Source organism: Leptonychotes weddellii, chromosome 3 (genome assembly GCF_054177405.1).
Source record: "Leptonychotes weddellii isolate Sample4059 chromosome 3, ASM5417740v2, whole genome shotgun sequence".
Classification (NCBI taxonomy): Eukaryota; Metazoa; Chordata; class Mammalia; order Carnivora; family Phocidae; genus Leptonychotes; species Leptonychotes weddellii.
The window spans coordinates 93,016,772-93,030,251 of record NC_138371.1 but is presented as its reverse complement, the minus strand read 5'-3'; the positions used below and the strand labels follow the sequence as shown (position 1 = coordinate 93,030,251).

The 13,480-nt window shown below is 43.1% G+C and overlaps 1 protein-coding gene across 1 annotated transcript in view; it reads right to left on the bottom strand.

Annotated features, from left to right (window-relative positions):
- CFAP221 (cilia and flagella associated protein 221) overlaps positions 1-13,480 on the bottom strand; it is an 81,517-nt gene that overhangs the window by 49,787 nt on the left and 18,250 nt on the right. Inside the window, exon 7 of the mRNA XM_081815489.1 lies at positions 6,789-6,892. Within this exon, the coding sequence (XP_081671615.1) occupies positions 6,789-6,892 (104 nt within the window). The remainder of the gene's footprint in view (positions 1-6,788; positions 6,893-13,480) is intronic.

Genomic DNA, 13,480 nt, shown 5'->3' with positions numbered 1-13,480 from the left:
TTCCACTGAAATAGAAACTAAGTAACTGTGTTATTTCTGGTCACAAGACAGAATGCAAATGCTATAAACCCAGATAAGGTAAGATAATATCACAGAAGGTGAAGCCATTAAGGAGGGAGGGAGAGACAGAGAATGGATGCTACCTCCCCGTCTGCACCGCCAAGTTTCTAGCTGAAGTTGAAGCGTGCAAGGCAGTGGCTCTGACCTCTTAAAGCTTTTATACTCTCTTTTCTTAATTGTAGCGGTAAAATTTAAAGAATATCACTTATATCAATGTAGTTCATCAATTCCTTGGGCTTCACCTGTTGTTGTTTTTTTTTTTTGTAAATCAGTATCAAGTAATGACATGTATTTGTATAACATACTTCGTTTTTATAAAGCCACTTCTTTTTTTTTTTTTTAAAGATTTTATTTATTTATTTGAGACAGAGAATGAGATAGAGCATGAAAGGGTCAGAGGGAGAAGCAGACTCCCTGCCGAGCAGGGAGCCCGATGCGGGACTCGATCCCGGGACTCCAGGATCATGACCTGAGCCGAAGGCAGTCGCTTAACCAACTGAGCCACCCAGGCGCCCCTATAAAGCCACTTCTTAAAGAAATATTTATGTTTGCTCAACCCACTATCTCCCACACTTATTTCAACCCAGAGATTTTCTTTTTTAACTCTGTTGTTGCTATTGCCTGGTTTGGGGCATATCACCTTTCCCGGACCAGCGCTGTGGGACCCACAGAAAGGCCTGCTCTCCTGCAAGCAAAGCTGGAGTTCCGTTTCAGTCTCCTGGAAGACAGGGTTTTCCAGTAGGAGGAAGGTTTGGGTCAAGCCATCCCTGGCCCCTCCCTGGGCCTCACTAGGACTTGCACCTCTGGATGGGCAACAGAGGTACAGAGCTTGGTCAAGGTACAGGAATTGGTCTCTGGGTGAAGTTCACTGAACGCTGTTGGTCAACTGAGCTCAAACCAGCCCAGACTGACATGCCACCAGATGGTCATCTTGAACAGCAGATACCTAGGCATCCTGAAGGCAAGAAGAATACAGAAGGCCTGGTTGAAAGCTATTATTAATCTCCCTAGCTTTTCTCTCACAAAACAGAATTTTCCTGAACTCTTAGTCTGTGATACAATTCTATTTGTCCTCCTCTCTATTTCAAGGCGTCCTCGTACCATTACTCTTCCAGCTTAGGGGAGGGGGTGAGAGCTCGAGTCTGGAGTCAGACAGACCCTGTTGCCTTCGGCACATCATCTGGCCTCCCTGAGTCTTGGTGGTGTTGGCTATAAAAAGGGGTGCTACTAGTTCCTTCCTCATAGGGTTGTGGGATGCAGTGGGTGGTGCGTGCAACGGGCTTAGCGCAGCGCCTGTCACGTGGCTAACAATTAGTAAATAGGAGCGATTATTAGCATTACACCAGCCACCTGTGTATAACCACTGCCACTCATCAAGGATACACCGACTGTCAGGCAAAATGTAGCATTGCTACCAATGTGAGAGAGCTGCTTCAGGAATTGCCACCTGCCTGTCTAGCTTTTCCTGCTTTCTTCAGTATGCTACTATTAATCAGTTACCCACGCCCTTACACAAGGGGCATAGGGAACTCATTTGCATTTGATGTATTAACTGTTCTATTAAATTAAACCCTTTATTAAACCCCAATTGTTTTCACTTCCTCACTAGTAAGTTTGGTGCTTTAGAAAGTCATAAAAACATCCAATCTCTTGATTTTACTTCTCATAAGCATTCTCTTCCAACCTGGCATATGGCCTCCGGCTTTTCTCAAATTTGCTGAACCGGAAGGTGATCAGAAAGAAGCACTTTGCTGGTATAGCTCATTCATTTCTATCACTTGCCAAAGACATGTCTGTATGTCTCCATTTCTCTATATACCCATAAAATCAGCATTATTTTCTGGGTGAGCTACCCATGATGGTCCTAGCCAACAATAAGAAACATTTTATGGGGGCCTCTTTTGTGTGCCAAAGATCCAAAGGTCGTACCATCCTCTTGACAATCCTGATCTGTCCCCTGCACAGTTTGTGCTGGGGTCTGGGGTTCTTCTGTCTCACCTATCCGCAGGTGTATAGTGAGGTGGGGAAGAGAAGCAGGGCAGCCTTCCCTATTCCTGTTCTTGCCTGTAAGGAATGGGTTTGCTTATGGATTCCCAAAGGCATCTGGACCCTGTTGGTGAGGATTATTATATGATAAAATACCTCAGTGGGGGGGGAGGGGCTTTGAAGAAGAAAGAAACAAAAAAAAAATGGATTAACATTCACTTCCTTTTGAAACCTAAACAGGTAAATGTTGGGGTATGGGCAGGTGTTGCAGGAGTGTGAATGAATCCAACTGAGATCACATGATTGGACTAGGGGTCAAGTGCCTATCCCCCCCCCGCCCGAGTAGGAGGTGTATGGAGGTGCCTTGGACTTTGACAGGTAGGGTGCAGTGTTTATGGTGTCTTAGTGCTCATCTCAGGGGATAGGAAACTCTTCTTTGCCAGGAAGTGCTGCCTGGTGGGTTGGTGGACCTGGGCCTACAGGTAACACCTATTAACCAAAAAGTAGTCTGGGTCCAAAGCAATGGCAGAGGTTCTGGGATTACTCCCAAATCAATATAAAATTGTCATGAATTGGCATTTCATAAGAAAATGCAAAATACAAAATTATTTATAATGGCTGATATATTCCTCATAATTGGGGAAAAAGGAGAACAAAAGTATTAAAACTTTCTGTAATAACTCTGAGCAATAGTCCTCAGGAACTCTTAACTAGCCATTTTATGCTACAATTTGCTATTTTATGCTCCAATTTGCATGCTAGAATGCATGCATTCTTTCTGGTGTACGTGACATCAAGCGAATGTGTCCACAATCTCAAAGTGGTCAAAAGTAAACATGTTTAACAATTTTTTGTGGCATTTGACTATTCTCCAACACTAATAAGATCTTGGCCAAAGTCATGTATTGCTGGCCCTTCCAAAATTATCAACAGTGTTCTTGATGTTTTAATTGTATATGATTTCTTGTCAGCAATATAAAGAAGGTCATAAAATCCTTTACTTCTTTTCCCCAGTATCAGGAAGATCTTGGCACCATTAACTGATCCAGCTTCTGACAGCTCTAGAGCACACATGCATCCTAAGGATGCCCAGTGGGCAAATGGCCAGTTGAGTTAAAGTTGGGGGCCCTATGTCAGAGTCATATCTTGTAAGTGGAATTAGCTTTATTCAAATTTTTTCATTTGGCAAGCCTGAGCACAAAATGCCTGGAAGGCATGGATAAATGATGCTTCTAGTTCCTAGAGAAGACACTGCTTTATAACCCTGTGGACCAGGCATGTCTCCACAGTTACTAAGATTTGCCCCAAAGAGTGTCTATATTTATACATTCTAACTATGTAAAATTTGCCCATGGTTGTTAGCCTATCGGGGCCCAATTTGTAAAATGGGGGCAGTAAGGACTTACTGTCCAAAAAGCAATCCACGACTGTCCAACTGTATGAGACCTATGAGTCAAGTCAGATGCCTGGCAAGTCAGAAGAGCCCAGAGCCTGCCTGGGCTACGTGCCACCCAAACTGCATTCACTGTCCATGCAGCCAGAGCTTTTTACTGCAGGTGAATAAAAGTCTTCGTAAATTCCGCAGCCTCAAAGATGTATACCAGATGCATGGAGATATCGGCAAAGGGAAGCCAAAGCAAGGGAATGCCTGAGAGACCAGTGGACCGAGGACTGCACTAAGCCTCATAAAACGGCTCCTGAGGAGGCTGAAGAGTCCAGCCTAGGAGACTGGTTTGTAAAGCCGCATCAGCAAAGCCATCCACATGATGTAGAACATTTCAAATCGTAAAGGTAGGGTCCCCAAAGCTCAAGAGCCCTGGCTTGTTCTCATTTGTTTGTTCATTCATTCACTCGCTCCCTCCCTCACTCATGCCTTCGCTTGCATCAGACTCTCCTGATTTTCCGCCTGGATCTCTGTCCTGGACATACTTCTCTTTGGTGTCCTCTGAGGGCCCGTGTGCTCAGGGCTCAGTGCTCCATCCACCTCTCTTGTCTAGCCACACCCACTCCCTGGGCCACCTCCTCTCTGTCCCACGGCTGTACATTCCATCAGTACCTAGGTGACGTTGAAATTTCTGTCCCTAGCTCACACCTCTCTCCTGTCTCCAAACTGGTATATTCAACTTAATTTCACTTAAAGGAGGAATTTAAAAGACAAGCAACAAACAAAGCACCGGAACAACCAGAAAGCTTATCAGATGGATCAAAGTGCTCATGGATCACCCATTTGTCTGAATTACGTGGCTGTGCAATTTATAATCTGAGGGCTCAGAGACGTGCCTGCATAATTTTTAAGTGTTTCATGTATAGCTGTCATCCATCTATGCTCAACACTGCATTTGCTTATGTATGCAGTCCTCGGGTTTTGAATAGGCTGTGTTTCAAAAAACCCTTTTGGTAGATTAATAGTCTGTATCTTGGGACATAGTTCTTTGCAGAAGTATGCCTTGGCCATAAGAACCTCTCGCTTTCTTCCCAATTCCCCCTGCCTTTTCCTTGCCACTGACACCAGCTTAGTTCAGGCTTTCAAGGCCTACATGATTTCGTTCCCAACACAGTGATTTCCTGGTCTCCTGCCCTACCCGCCTCAGTCACACCTGCACAGAGCAGCTGTACTGACCTTTCTAAAAAATAGCTCCTGTCACAATTGCTCAGAAATCTTAGTGGTTCCCTACTGCCTATGGAGGTTCACAGAATTATAAACCATCAAGTGGGGCAGAATCATATAGATGAGCCTAGTCTGGTGATTGCCGAACACCACTCTGAGGAATGTCCACATCAGGATCACTGGGAAGTGCCTGGTAACAGTACAGAAAACCAGGCCCTTCCCAGAGCAAATCACCAGGGATGGGTCCCTTGGCTTCATAGCTATCATAAGTGTTCAACGTCTTGGGGTATTCTGCACTGCTCTAAGCCCCATCCGCTGACTCCCCTCTGCAACATTCCCACCAGTCTTCAGTGATGGTGAACTAGCTATTTGATAAGAGACCAATTTCATATTTGAGCATCTCTGGTGATGCACCAGGAGCTGCTGGGCCCAAGGCCATTCCTTTTCACACCATAGTGATTCTTTTTTTTTTTGTAAACAATTTTTTTAAAGATTGTATTTATTTGAGGATGAGAGAGCAAGAGAGAGAGAGCATGAGCAGGGTGAGGGGCAGAGGGAGAAGCAGACTCCGCGCTGAGCAGGGAGCTCGAAGCGGGGCTCGATCTTGGGACTCCAGGATCATGACCTGAGCCGAAGGCAGACGCTTAACCGACTGAGCCACCCAGGCGCCCTTACACCATAGTGATTCTTGTTACTGACACAGCTGGCCTGCCTCCAGTGCCTTTCTCTTCTCCCCGTTCCTACACTGACCTGAAGTTCTTTCCCTGGGGCTTATCTGGATCTGTCTCAGGACCTGGTCTGATGGCCCAGGGCAGGACAGGAGTCCCTTCTCTGGCTTGCCATCATCTCTCAAGTAGAGTCTAGACTAAGATCACAGGAGCTAGTTCACTTTACCAACTTACCTCGTAGGTCAAATTTTTATAACCTCTTCAGAGTTAAGGTGAAAATTCAATTTGTATTTTAGGAGGCAGGGCATAGACTTTGGAACCAGAATGACTGGTTTCAAATCCTACCTCTGCCACTTACTCCTGAGTGTCCTTGGTGCCTCATTTCTATGTCCATAAAATGGAAATAATAGTTATACCAACCTTACATGGTTGTGGTATAGATTAAGCATATATGTATTTATACATATATTAAATATATCTGTATCTATCACCTGGAATAGTGTCTGGCACAAAAGAGTCACTATGTAAGTGCTACTATTATTATTCTACCAAAAGGCCTACAGTGAGAACATCGACTATAATTAAAAGTAGAAATATAATCTTGTTTAGTATAATTTTGGTAACCACTTACTCTCTCTTCTCTTTAAAGCCTAAAAGTAATAAAGCTTCTCTCTGGAAAGAGAATCAAGTACTGTTTTTTGCAATATAAATAGTAAGCTACATTGTATTTCAAAAATCTCAGAATGGCTCCTGGTTCTCTAGGAAATAATCCATATACATCTCATAATTTAGAAGTCATTCAAAATTTCTGCTTTGAGCACTCATATATGCACTCGAAATCAGGAGATTAATGGATACCTACCCAGACATTCAAAAACAAAACTATATTAGTGTTCACAGCAGAACACTGTGGACGGATATTTAAAGCCCAAACCCAAACAACAAGAGACAGAAACTGGGAAGCAGCAATCGCTTCAGATGGAGATCTCACTTTCAAAAGTTCTGAGCAGCATTAGGATCTATGCCCTTTGGGGCAGGCAAGGACAGACTGTCCATACCACGTGTGTAGTAAATTCATGACAGCCTTCAATAACATCCCAAAAGCTTGGTAAGAGATACTATTCCCATTTTATTTGAAATTGAGTGAAAAGGATACACCAAGAGCCAAAATTAGAAGAGGAATGGATTAACTTCCGATTTCATGTCTTGATCTTGGAAGAAATTTACCTGGACACTGTTACAAATTATCTGCATGATACAAATGATCTCAAAGTGTCCTCATTTTCAAGTGTCCAATCCCAATTTGCACTATGCCAGACACATCAAATTTGTTACTGTTACACATGTGAAAATACCATATTCAAATGTAGTTTATTCTCTTTTATAACTTGAGACCTACTCTCTGAATCCTCTTTGATCTGAGAACTCCAAGGAAATTGGAAACTTGAAATCTTGACTCTCCTTACCTGATATTGGGTCAACAGTAAAGGCTTCATGAGACTGAATCAAAGTGATATGAAACTCGAAATCTACAGGGCAGCTGCACTGCAAAGGGATAACGTATTTTTTGCTGCAAAAAAAAAAAAAGAAAAAAGGAAAAAAATTTTTCTTGATAATTAGTTCTTTTGATATCAAGGAATAGAGACTCAAGTCACATAATAAACCACCACAACAGTGACGATAGTCAACGCAGCTAGAGTAACTCCTGGGTGCCACCTGTCACACCCATGTCCCAGATATTAACTCTTCTAGTCCCATGTGGTGGTGCTGTGATCATCCCCACTTACAGACAAGGCAAACAAAGCACCAGAGAGCTAAGTGTCCTGCCCAAGCTGACACGGCTAGTTAGTGGCAGAAGTGGGATTCAAGGCAGGTCAACTGGGCCCAGTTTCCGCACTCCAAATACCTCTGTCCACGCTGCTTCTCGAGCCCTGTCAGGTTTATTCCGTGGACACTCGCCGTCACAGGGAAAGGGCTTCTCTGCCACACAATGGGCCCCAGGGAACCGAGGGAACACTGCATGAGCAGGCTTTACACAGAGAAGCCTGGGAAGCCCCTGGCCTTTCCGCAGCTTTGACCTAGACGGTGTTGAAGAAACCACACTGCCGGTTGCGTCTGACTGAAGTGTGCCGGAGACTCCTTGGTTGGTACGAAGGCCAACAAGCAGTAGAGGATCCGGAGAGCATCCGCTCCCTCGCCAAGACTAGTCCGACTTCTGAGTGTGCTTGAGGTTGTCCCTTACGGTACTCGGGAGTTGGTATGGCTGTGGCTCAGAGAGCCCTGAGCTTCTCCTCAGGTCCTCTCCTTCTATCAGGCCAAGCCCAGGTGGGCCAGAGTTTGCGGGCTGAATGAGGCATGGAGAAGCTGAGTTCTCTGGCTGCCACTTGGCATCCCCACAGACGCAGAGCTGGGGCAGTTATCTGGGTCCCTTCCGGCAACTGGACATTGAGCTCCTCCCCTATGAGACTCAGCCCTGCCCTCCATCCCTGCATTTCCTTCTGCCTACATCTAACTCCTATGCCCTCACAGCCCATCTTGCCCTCCTGCCCAGCAGTTGCTCTCTACCTCTTAACCTTTCGGTGGGAGCCTTTCTGCCAACTGCCCTTCTCCCTCCCACTTCCCAGGCTGTGTGGGAGAATGTGACTGTAATCGGGTTGAGCAGAGCTGCCAGGCGGCTAGCATGCTGCCTTCTGGGTGGTGCCCGTCCCGACCTCGTCTGCCTGGGGACTCTTCCCTCAGGACCTGCTTCCTTACCTGCCCAGTGCCTGTCTACCTGGGAGACTCTAAGTCCTATGAAAGCAGAGCTGAGTCTACTTGCTTCTCCAGCATAACCTCAACAAAATTCCAGAGTCCCGCACAGGGGGACATTCAACAAATATTTGTTGGAGCAAAGTAAAATAACTCTTTTTCCATAGTAGTTCTGGGGATACAGCACAGTTCAAATGTGGCTTTAAAAATTATGCCAAGAGCATTTTTATTTGGCTTTCTGGAATATTCTAAATGTAAAGAAAGATGTAGAGAATACTATAATAGAGATCGCTTTATCCACTACCAAGCTCTCAAATCTTCTGCTTTGGGTAAACCAAAAATGTCTAAATGTTTAAAAATGTTTAAAATGTTTAAAATAAATAAATAAAATAAAAATGTTAAAAATGTTTAAAAATAAGACATTGCAGAACACTTGAAACTCCCTGTACACCTCTCCCCTTCCTCCATTTTGTCCCTCCCCAGGGCTGACTCCTACCCTGTCTCCACTGTCCATCATTCCCATGCATTTTTATAATACCATGCATTTTTATAATGGTATTATTCCCATGCATTTTTATAATACCATTACAAATGCAGGGACTCACAAAATCTATAATATTGACTTATTTGTTTTCAACAATATCATTCTAAAACTTGCTAATGTTGCTCAGGGCTGTCTTTCTGAGATTTATTCATGATATGCGATTTTTTATCCATGATATATGAAGTACTGTTCACTCATTTCACTAGTGATGAGTATTCCATTCCATGACTGCCTCTTGCCACTTACCTACTCTCTTGCTGAAGGGCATCTAGGTTGTCGGCACTTTTTCACTATTGCAACGTGGCAATGACAATTCTTGTGTGTGACTCCTTATACCAGAGCTACTCTAGGTATACCCGAGAAATGGAATTGCTGGGTAGTAGTAAAGTAAAATTGTCAACTTTACTAGATATGGCCAAAATGCTCTCCAAAGCCCTTTTACCAATGCATATCTCCATTAGCAGCCTATGAGAGCTTCTGTTGCTTACCAACACAGGGTTTTCAGACATTTTAACTTCTTCTGACCTGATGAGGGTGAAATGGTATCTCATTTTATTTTCATATTCATTTCTTTGAGGTTGAGCTTCTTCTATTCATATGTATCCATTTGGGTTCCATCTTCTAGGAATTGCCTGTTTTTCTATGAAGTTGTTCTGTTCTCTTATTAATTTGTAAATTCTAGATATTAATTTTGTCAATTATATCCAGTGATACAAATTTAAGATAAGCATCATTATACAGAGTCATCTCTTCAGCTAACAGTGAGACCAGCCCTTCATAGGTTTTTTACCAAGCTCATCAATTCTGTCCTCACTCAGGCTCTCTGGAAGTACCCAGTCCATTTTAACTTTCTGAGATGCTTCCTAATTCTGAAACACAGGGCACATAAAGGCCATTACCTTTTCAAGGCAATTTAGCCTAACAGACACTCAGGCCCCCCTGAACATCAGCTATACCACAGCACTGGGGAGATAAAACTAACAGTACAAGTCACATATGCCCCTCAAGAAGTGAGCAGCTTTGGGTGATGGTCAATGTGAAGTCTAAACTGTCACAACGCGGTCTCTGAAGATCAGGCCAGTGACTCCCACCATCACATGAGCTGGATGGTGCTTGGGTTGGTAACCCCAGTGATCGACTCAGAGCTGCCCAGCAAGGTAAAGCCGGCTGCCCAAGAATGTTCTGCTAAGAGCTGCGTGTTTGCATTTTCCTGAACTAAAACCAAAAAAGGGCTGCTGGGGCTTTTTATATATGCCCAATTTTAAACTAATTTCAGAGCTCTGATAATTCCCATAGAAAAGGTGTCAGGGTATTTGTTTAGCGATGATTATGTGAAGCCAAGTTCCTGATGCATTAACCAGGCTGGAAAAACAAACAATGCCTAAAGGGCACAGAATTCCAAGTAACCTGTTTCAGAAGGACACATAGCAGTGCAAGTAACGCAGATTTGCTTTCACTACTGCAGCTCATATTATGGATGCCGAATCAGCATGGGTAACCACCAGAATCACAAATCCAGCACAGTCTAGATGAATTTGGGTCACAAGGAATTTCGACAAATATAAAGGTTAGTTTATTTAGAAATTTTACATATTTGAAAAAACCAGAATCCCATTAGATTCTAAGGGGACTTAGAGATTCTAAACTAAACACCCACGCTAAATATCGTTAAAAGTGATCTACACTGAAGAAACATAAATATACATATCTTTTTTTTTAAGATTTTATTTATTTATTTATTTGAGAGAGAGAGAATGAGAGAGAGCACATGAGAGGGGGGAGGGTCAGAGGGAGAAGCAGACTCCCCGCTGAGCAGGGAGCCCGATGCGGGACTCGATCCAGGGACTCTAGGACCATGACCTGAGCCCAAGGCAGTCGCCCAACCAACTGAGCCACCCAGGCGCCCCATATCTTTTTTTTTTTAAGATTATTTATTTATTTCCCAGAGAGAGAGTGTGAACAAGCAGGGGGAGCGGCAGAGGGACGGAGAAGCAGTCTCCATGATGAGAGGGAGCCGGATGCGGGACTTGATCCCAGGACTCTAGGATCCTGACCTGAGCCGAAGGCAGACGCTTAACCGACTGAGTCACCCAGGCGTCCCTGAATATACCTATCTTATGCCTATGGTTCCTGAGGCACAAACAGGTCCCTGAGTTCTTCTAACTTATAGGAAGCAGCCAGTTAAAATATCAAAGCAGATAGAAGCTGGTACTTTTGAAGTTAATCACAACTCTTATCCCTGTTACTTTATTATTTAAACATTTTATCACTTATGCTAAGGCTATGCATAAATATACTTTAAAATGATGTATAAAAATACACCAAGTACTTTAGAAGAATTATTCCCTATTTTGAATAAAATCCCACCCAAACCTTTTACTTATTTATTTTTTTACTATTTTTAAAATTTAAATTCAATTAATTAACATATAGTGTATTATTAGTTTCAGAGGTAGAGTTCAGTAAATGATTCATCAGCCTTATATAACACCCAGTGCTCTTTATATCACATTTTTTAAAGATTTTTTTTGTAAGTAATCTCTATACCCAAAGTGGGGCTCAAACACACATCTTAAGATCAAGGGTTCTCATTCCACCGAATGAGCCAGCCAGGTGCCTCCCAACCCAAACCTTTTAAAAACTACACTTATATCATGATTATGTACAAAGTTGTGTGCCTATTAGAAGAGGAGAGTACAGGGGTGTCTGGGTGGCTCAGTTGGTTAAGCCTCTGTCTTCGGCTCAGGTCATGATCTCAGGGTCCTGAGATTGAGCCCCATATCAGGCTCCCAGCTCAGTAGGGAGTCTGCTTCTCCCTCTGCCTCTCATTCATGCTCTCTCTCTCTCTCTCTCTCAAATAAATAAATAAATAAATATTTTAAAAAGAAAAAAGGAGAAGAGAGTACAAATTTGCCTTATGGAAATCAGATATTATAAAATAACAATATAAATTCAAATTTCCTCCTTTTCCCTTCTCTGAATAAATGCTAGTAGAGGGCCAAATATCCCATTGATTTCCAGTTTATTGTATAACATTTATTTTTACCTTAGTCTGATGTTATTTTTTATCATTTACCCTAAAATTTAACATTGTATTTGTCGAGGAAGGAAGTAATCAAGGCTTTTTTGAGAGAAGGAATTATCTTGTGAATTTGTAGATAACATAAAATCAAATTTCCTCCCTAATTCCAAAATCTCAGTGTGCAGAGAGTGGAATAAGGCACCTTGCCAAACATAGGCTTTGACTCCTTTTGGGAGAATGAAGGTTAACTGACAACAGCAGGACAAACACTAACTTGTGACAGGATGCTGGACTCCTATGGCACAATAAATGCCTGCATAAAATCTGAGGGAAACACCCTCGAGATAAAGAGAGGCCTCCCCACAGAGAGACGTAGGGATAATTTAAACTATAACATTGACCATCACATGTCAATTTTGTGGGACTTTTCCTCTGTCAACGGCTCATTGATGAAGGCTCATGGATAGATCGAAAGATGTGGGCAGCAATGACGTATCCATGTCACAGTCTTTCCCTTGCAAATGTACAGGAGACTCACGACAAAATTGCATCTGGGCATGCTTTGGGATCACAGGTTGCAGCAGCTTTACAACAACTCTGTGAACTCTTTCCACACTCCTTCAATTGACAACGGGAGTCTAGGTCTTCTTCCCTGAAATCTGGGCTCTAGGATGGCTTAATCACCAGAATGCCATGGAAAGGATACTGTACTGCTTTCCTGAGGCCAAGCCTAAGAAACAGGCACCTCGTGCTGCTCTTGAGATACTCACTCTGCAAACTACTGACCATGTTGTAAGAAAGCCCAGGCAGCCTGGGGAGAGGACCAAGGCTCCCAGCCCTCGGCCCGGCTGAGGACCCAGATAACAGCCCGCATCAGAGTGCAGCATCTTGGAAAGTGGATCTTTCAGCCCCCCACTGAGCAGTCCCAACTGACTCCACATGGAGTGATGACCTTCTCCACTGAGCCTTGCCCACGTGGTCCACCCACAAGCAAAACGAGGGATTGCTGTTCTTTGAAACCACTACTTCTAGGGTGGTTTGTTACAAAGCAATAGAAAATGGACCCAAGCGGCATTCTCTCTTTCTTGCTTCTTCTTTAGTGAATGATCACCTTATCCTGCATTTCTGGTTGCATATCTTAATTTGGCAATTTTACAGTCTTTTTGTTGTTGTTGTTTTTGGTGCTAGCCCTTCATACGTACCAGTCACTAGGCTTGTATTTTGGTTAACCCCCCTGACAACTTGATATGTACTATTACTATGTCCATTTTATGGATAAATGAGCTGACCTACAGGGTAGTTCAAGGGCACGCAGTTCATAAGAGATGAGTGGAAATTAAAGGTAGGACCCAAGATCCTGAGCTGTTCACTGCTATACTTTATTACCTCTCTTTGGTCTCTAGTATCAAGGAATAGCTAATGACATCTCATTGTTTGCACTGTAGTCCTCTTCTCTATTAACATTCTCTTTGAAACTGACCCCTTTGTGCCTTATTTGTTGAGCTTTTTAGAAGGCAAGAAAAGCCTAGAAAATCCCAAGACTTTTTCTCAAATATTACCAACCTCCTCTCAAGCACTGCTATGCACATAGAGACAAAGGGAGAAATCTGGAGAAAGCTGGCTAGTTATTTTCCTTCACGCTTTAGATGTAAATTGTTGTATTCAGAATGTGACCCCAAAACCAGAAAGAAATCAGACAAAATGATTAGTTGCCTGATAAGCCAGACCCCCAACCCCCCAAACAGGCAACGATTTGAAAAGATATAAAGAGTAATTATGCTTCAAATTTCAAAGTATGCCCTTTTATCTAAGGTAATTTATGTTCTTATGAACTTTCATGTGCT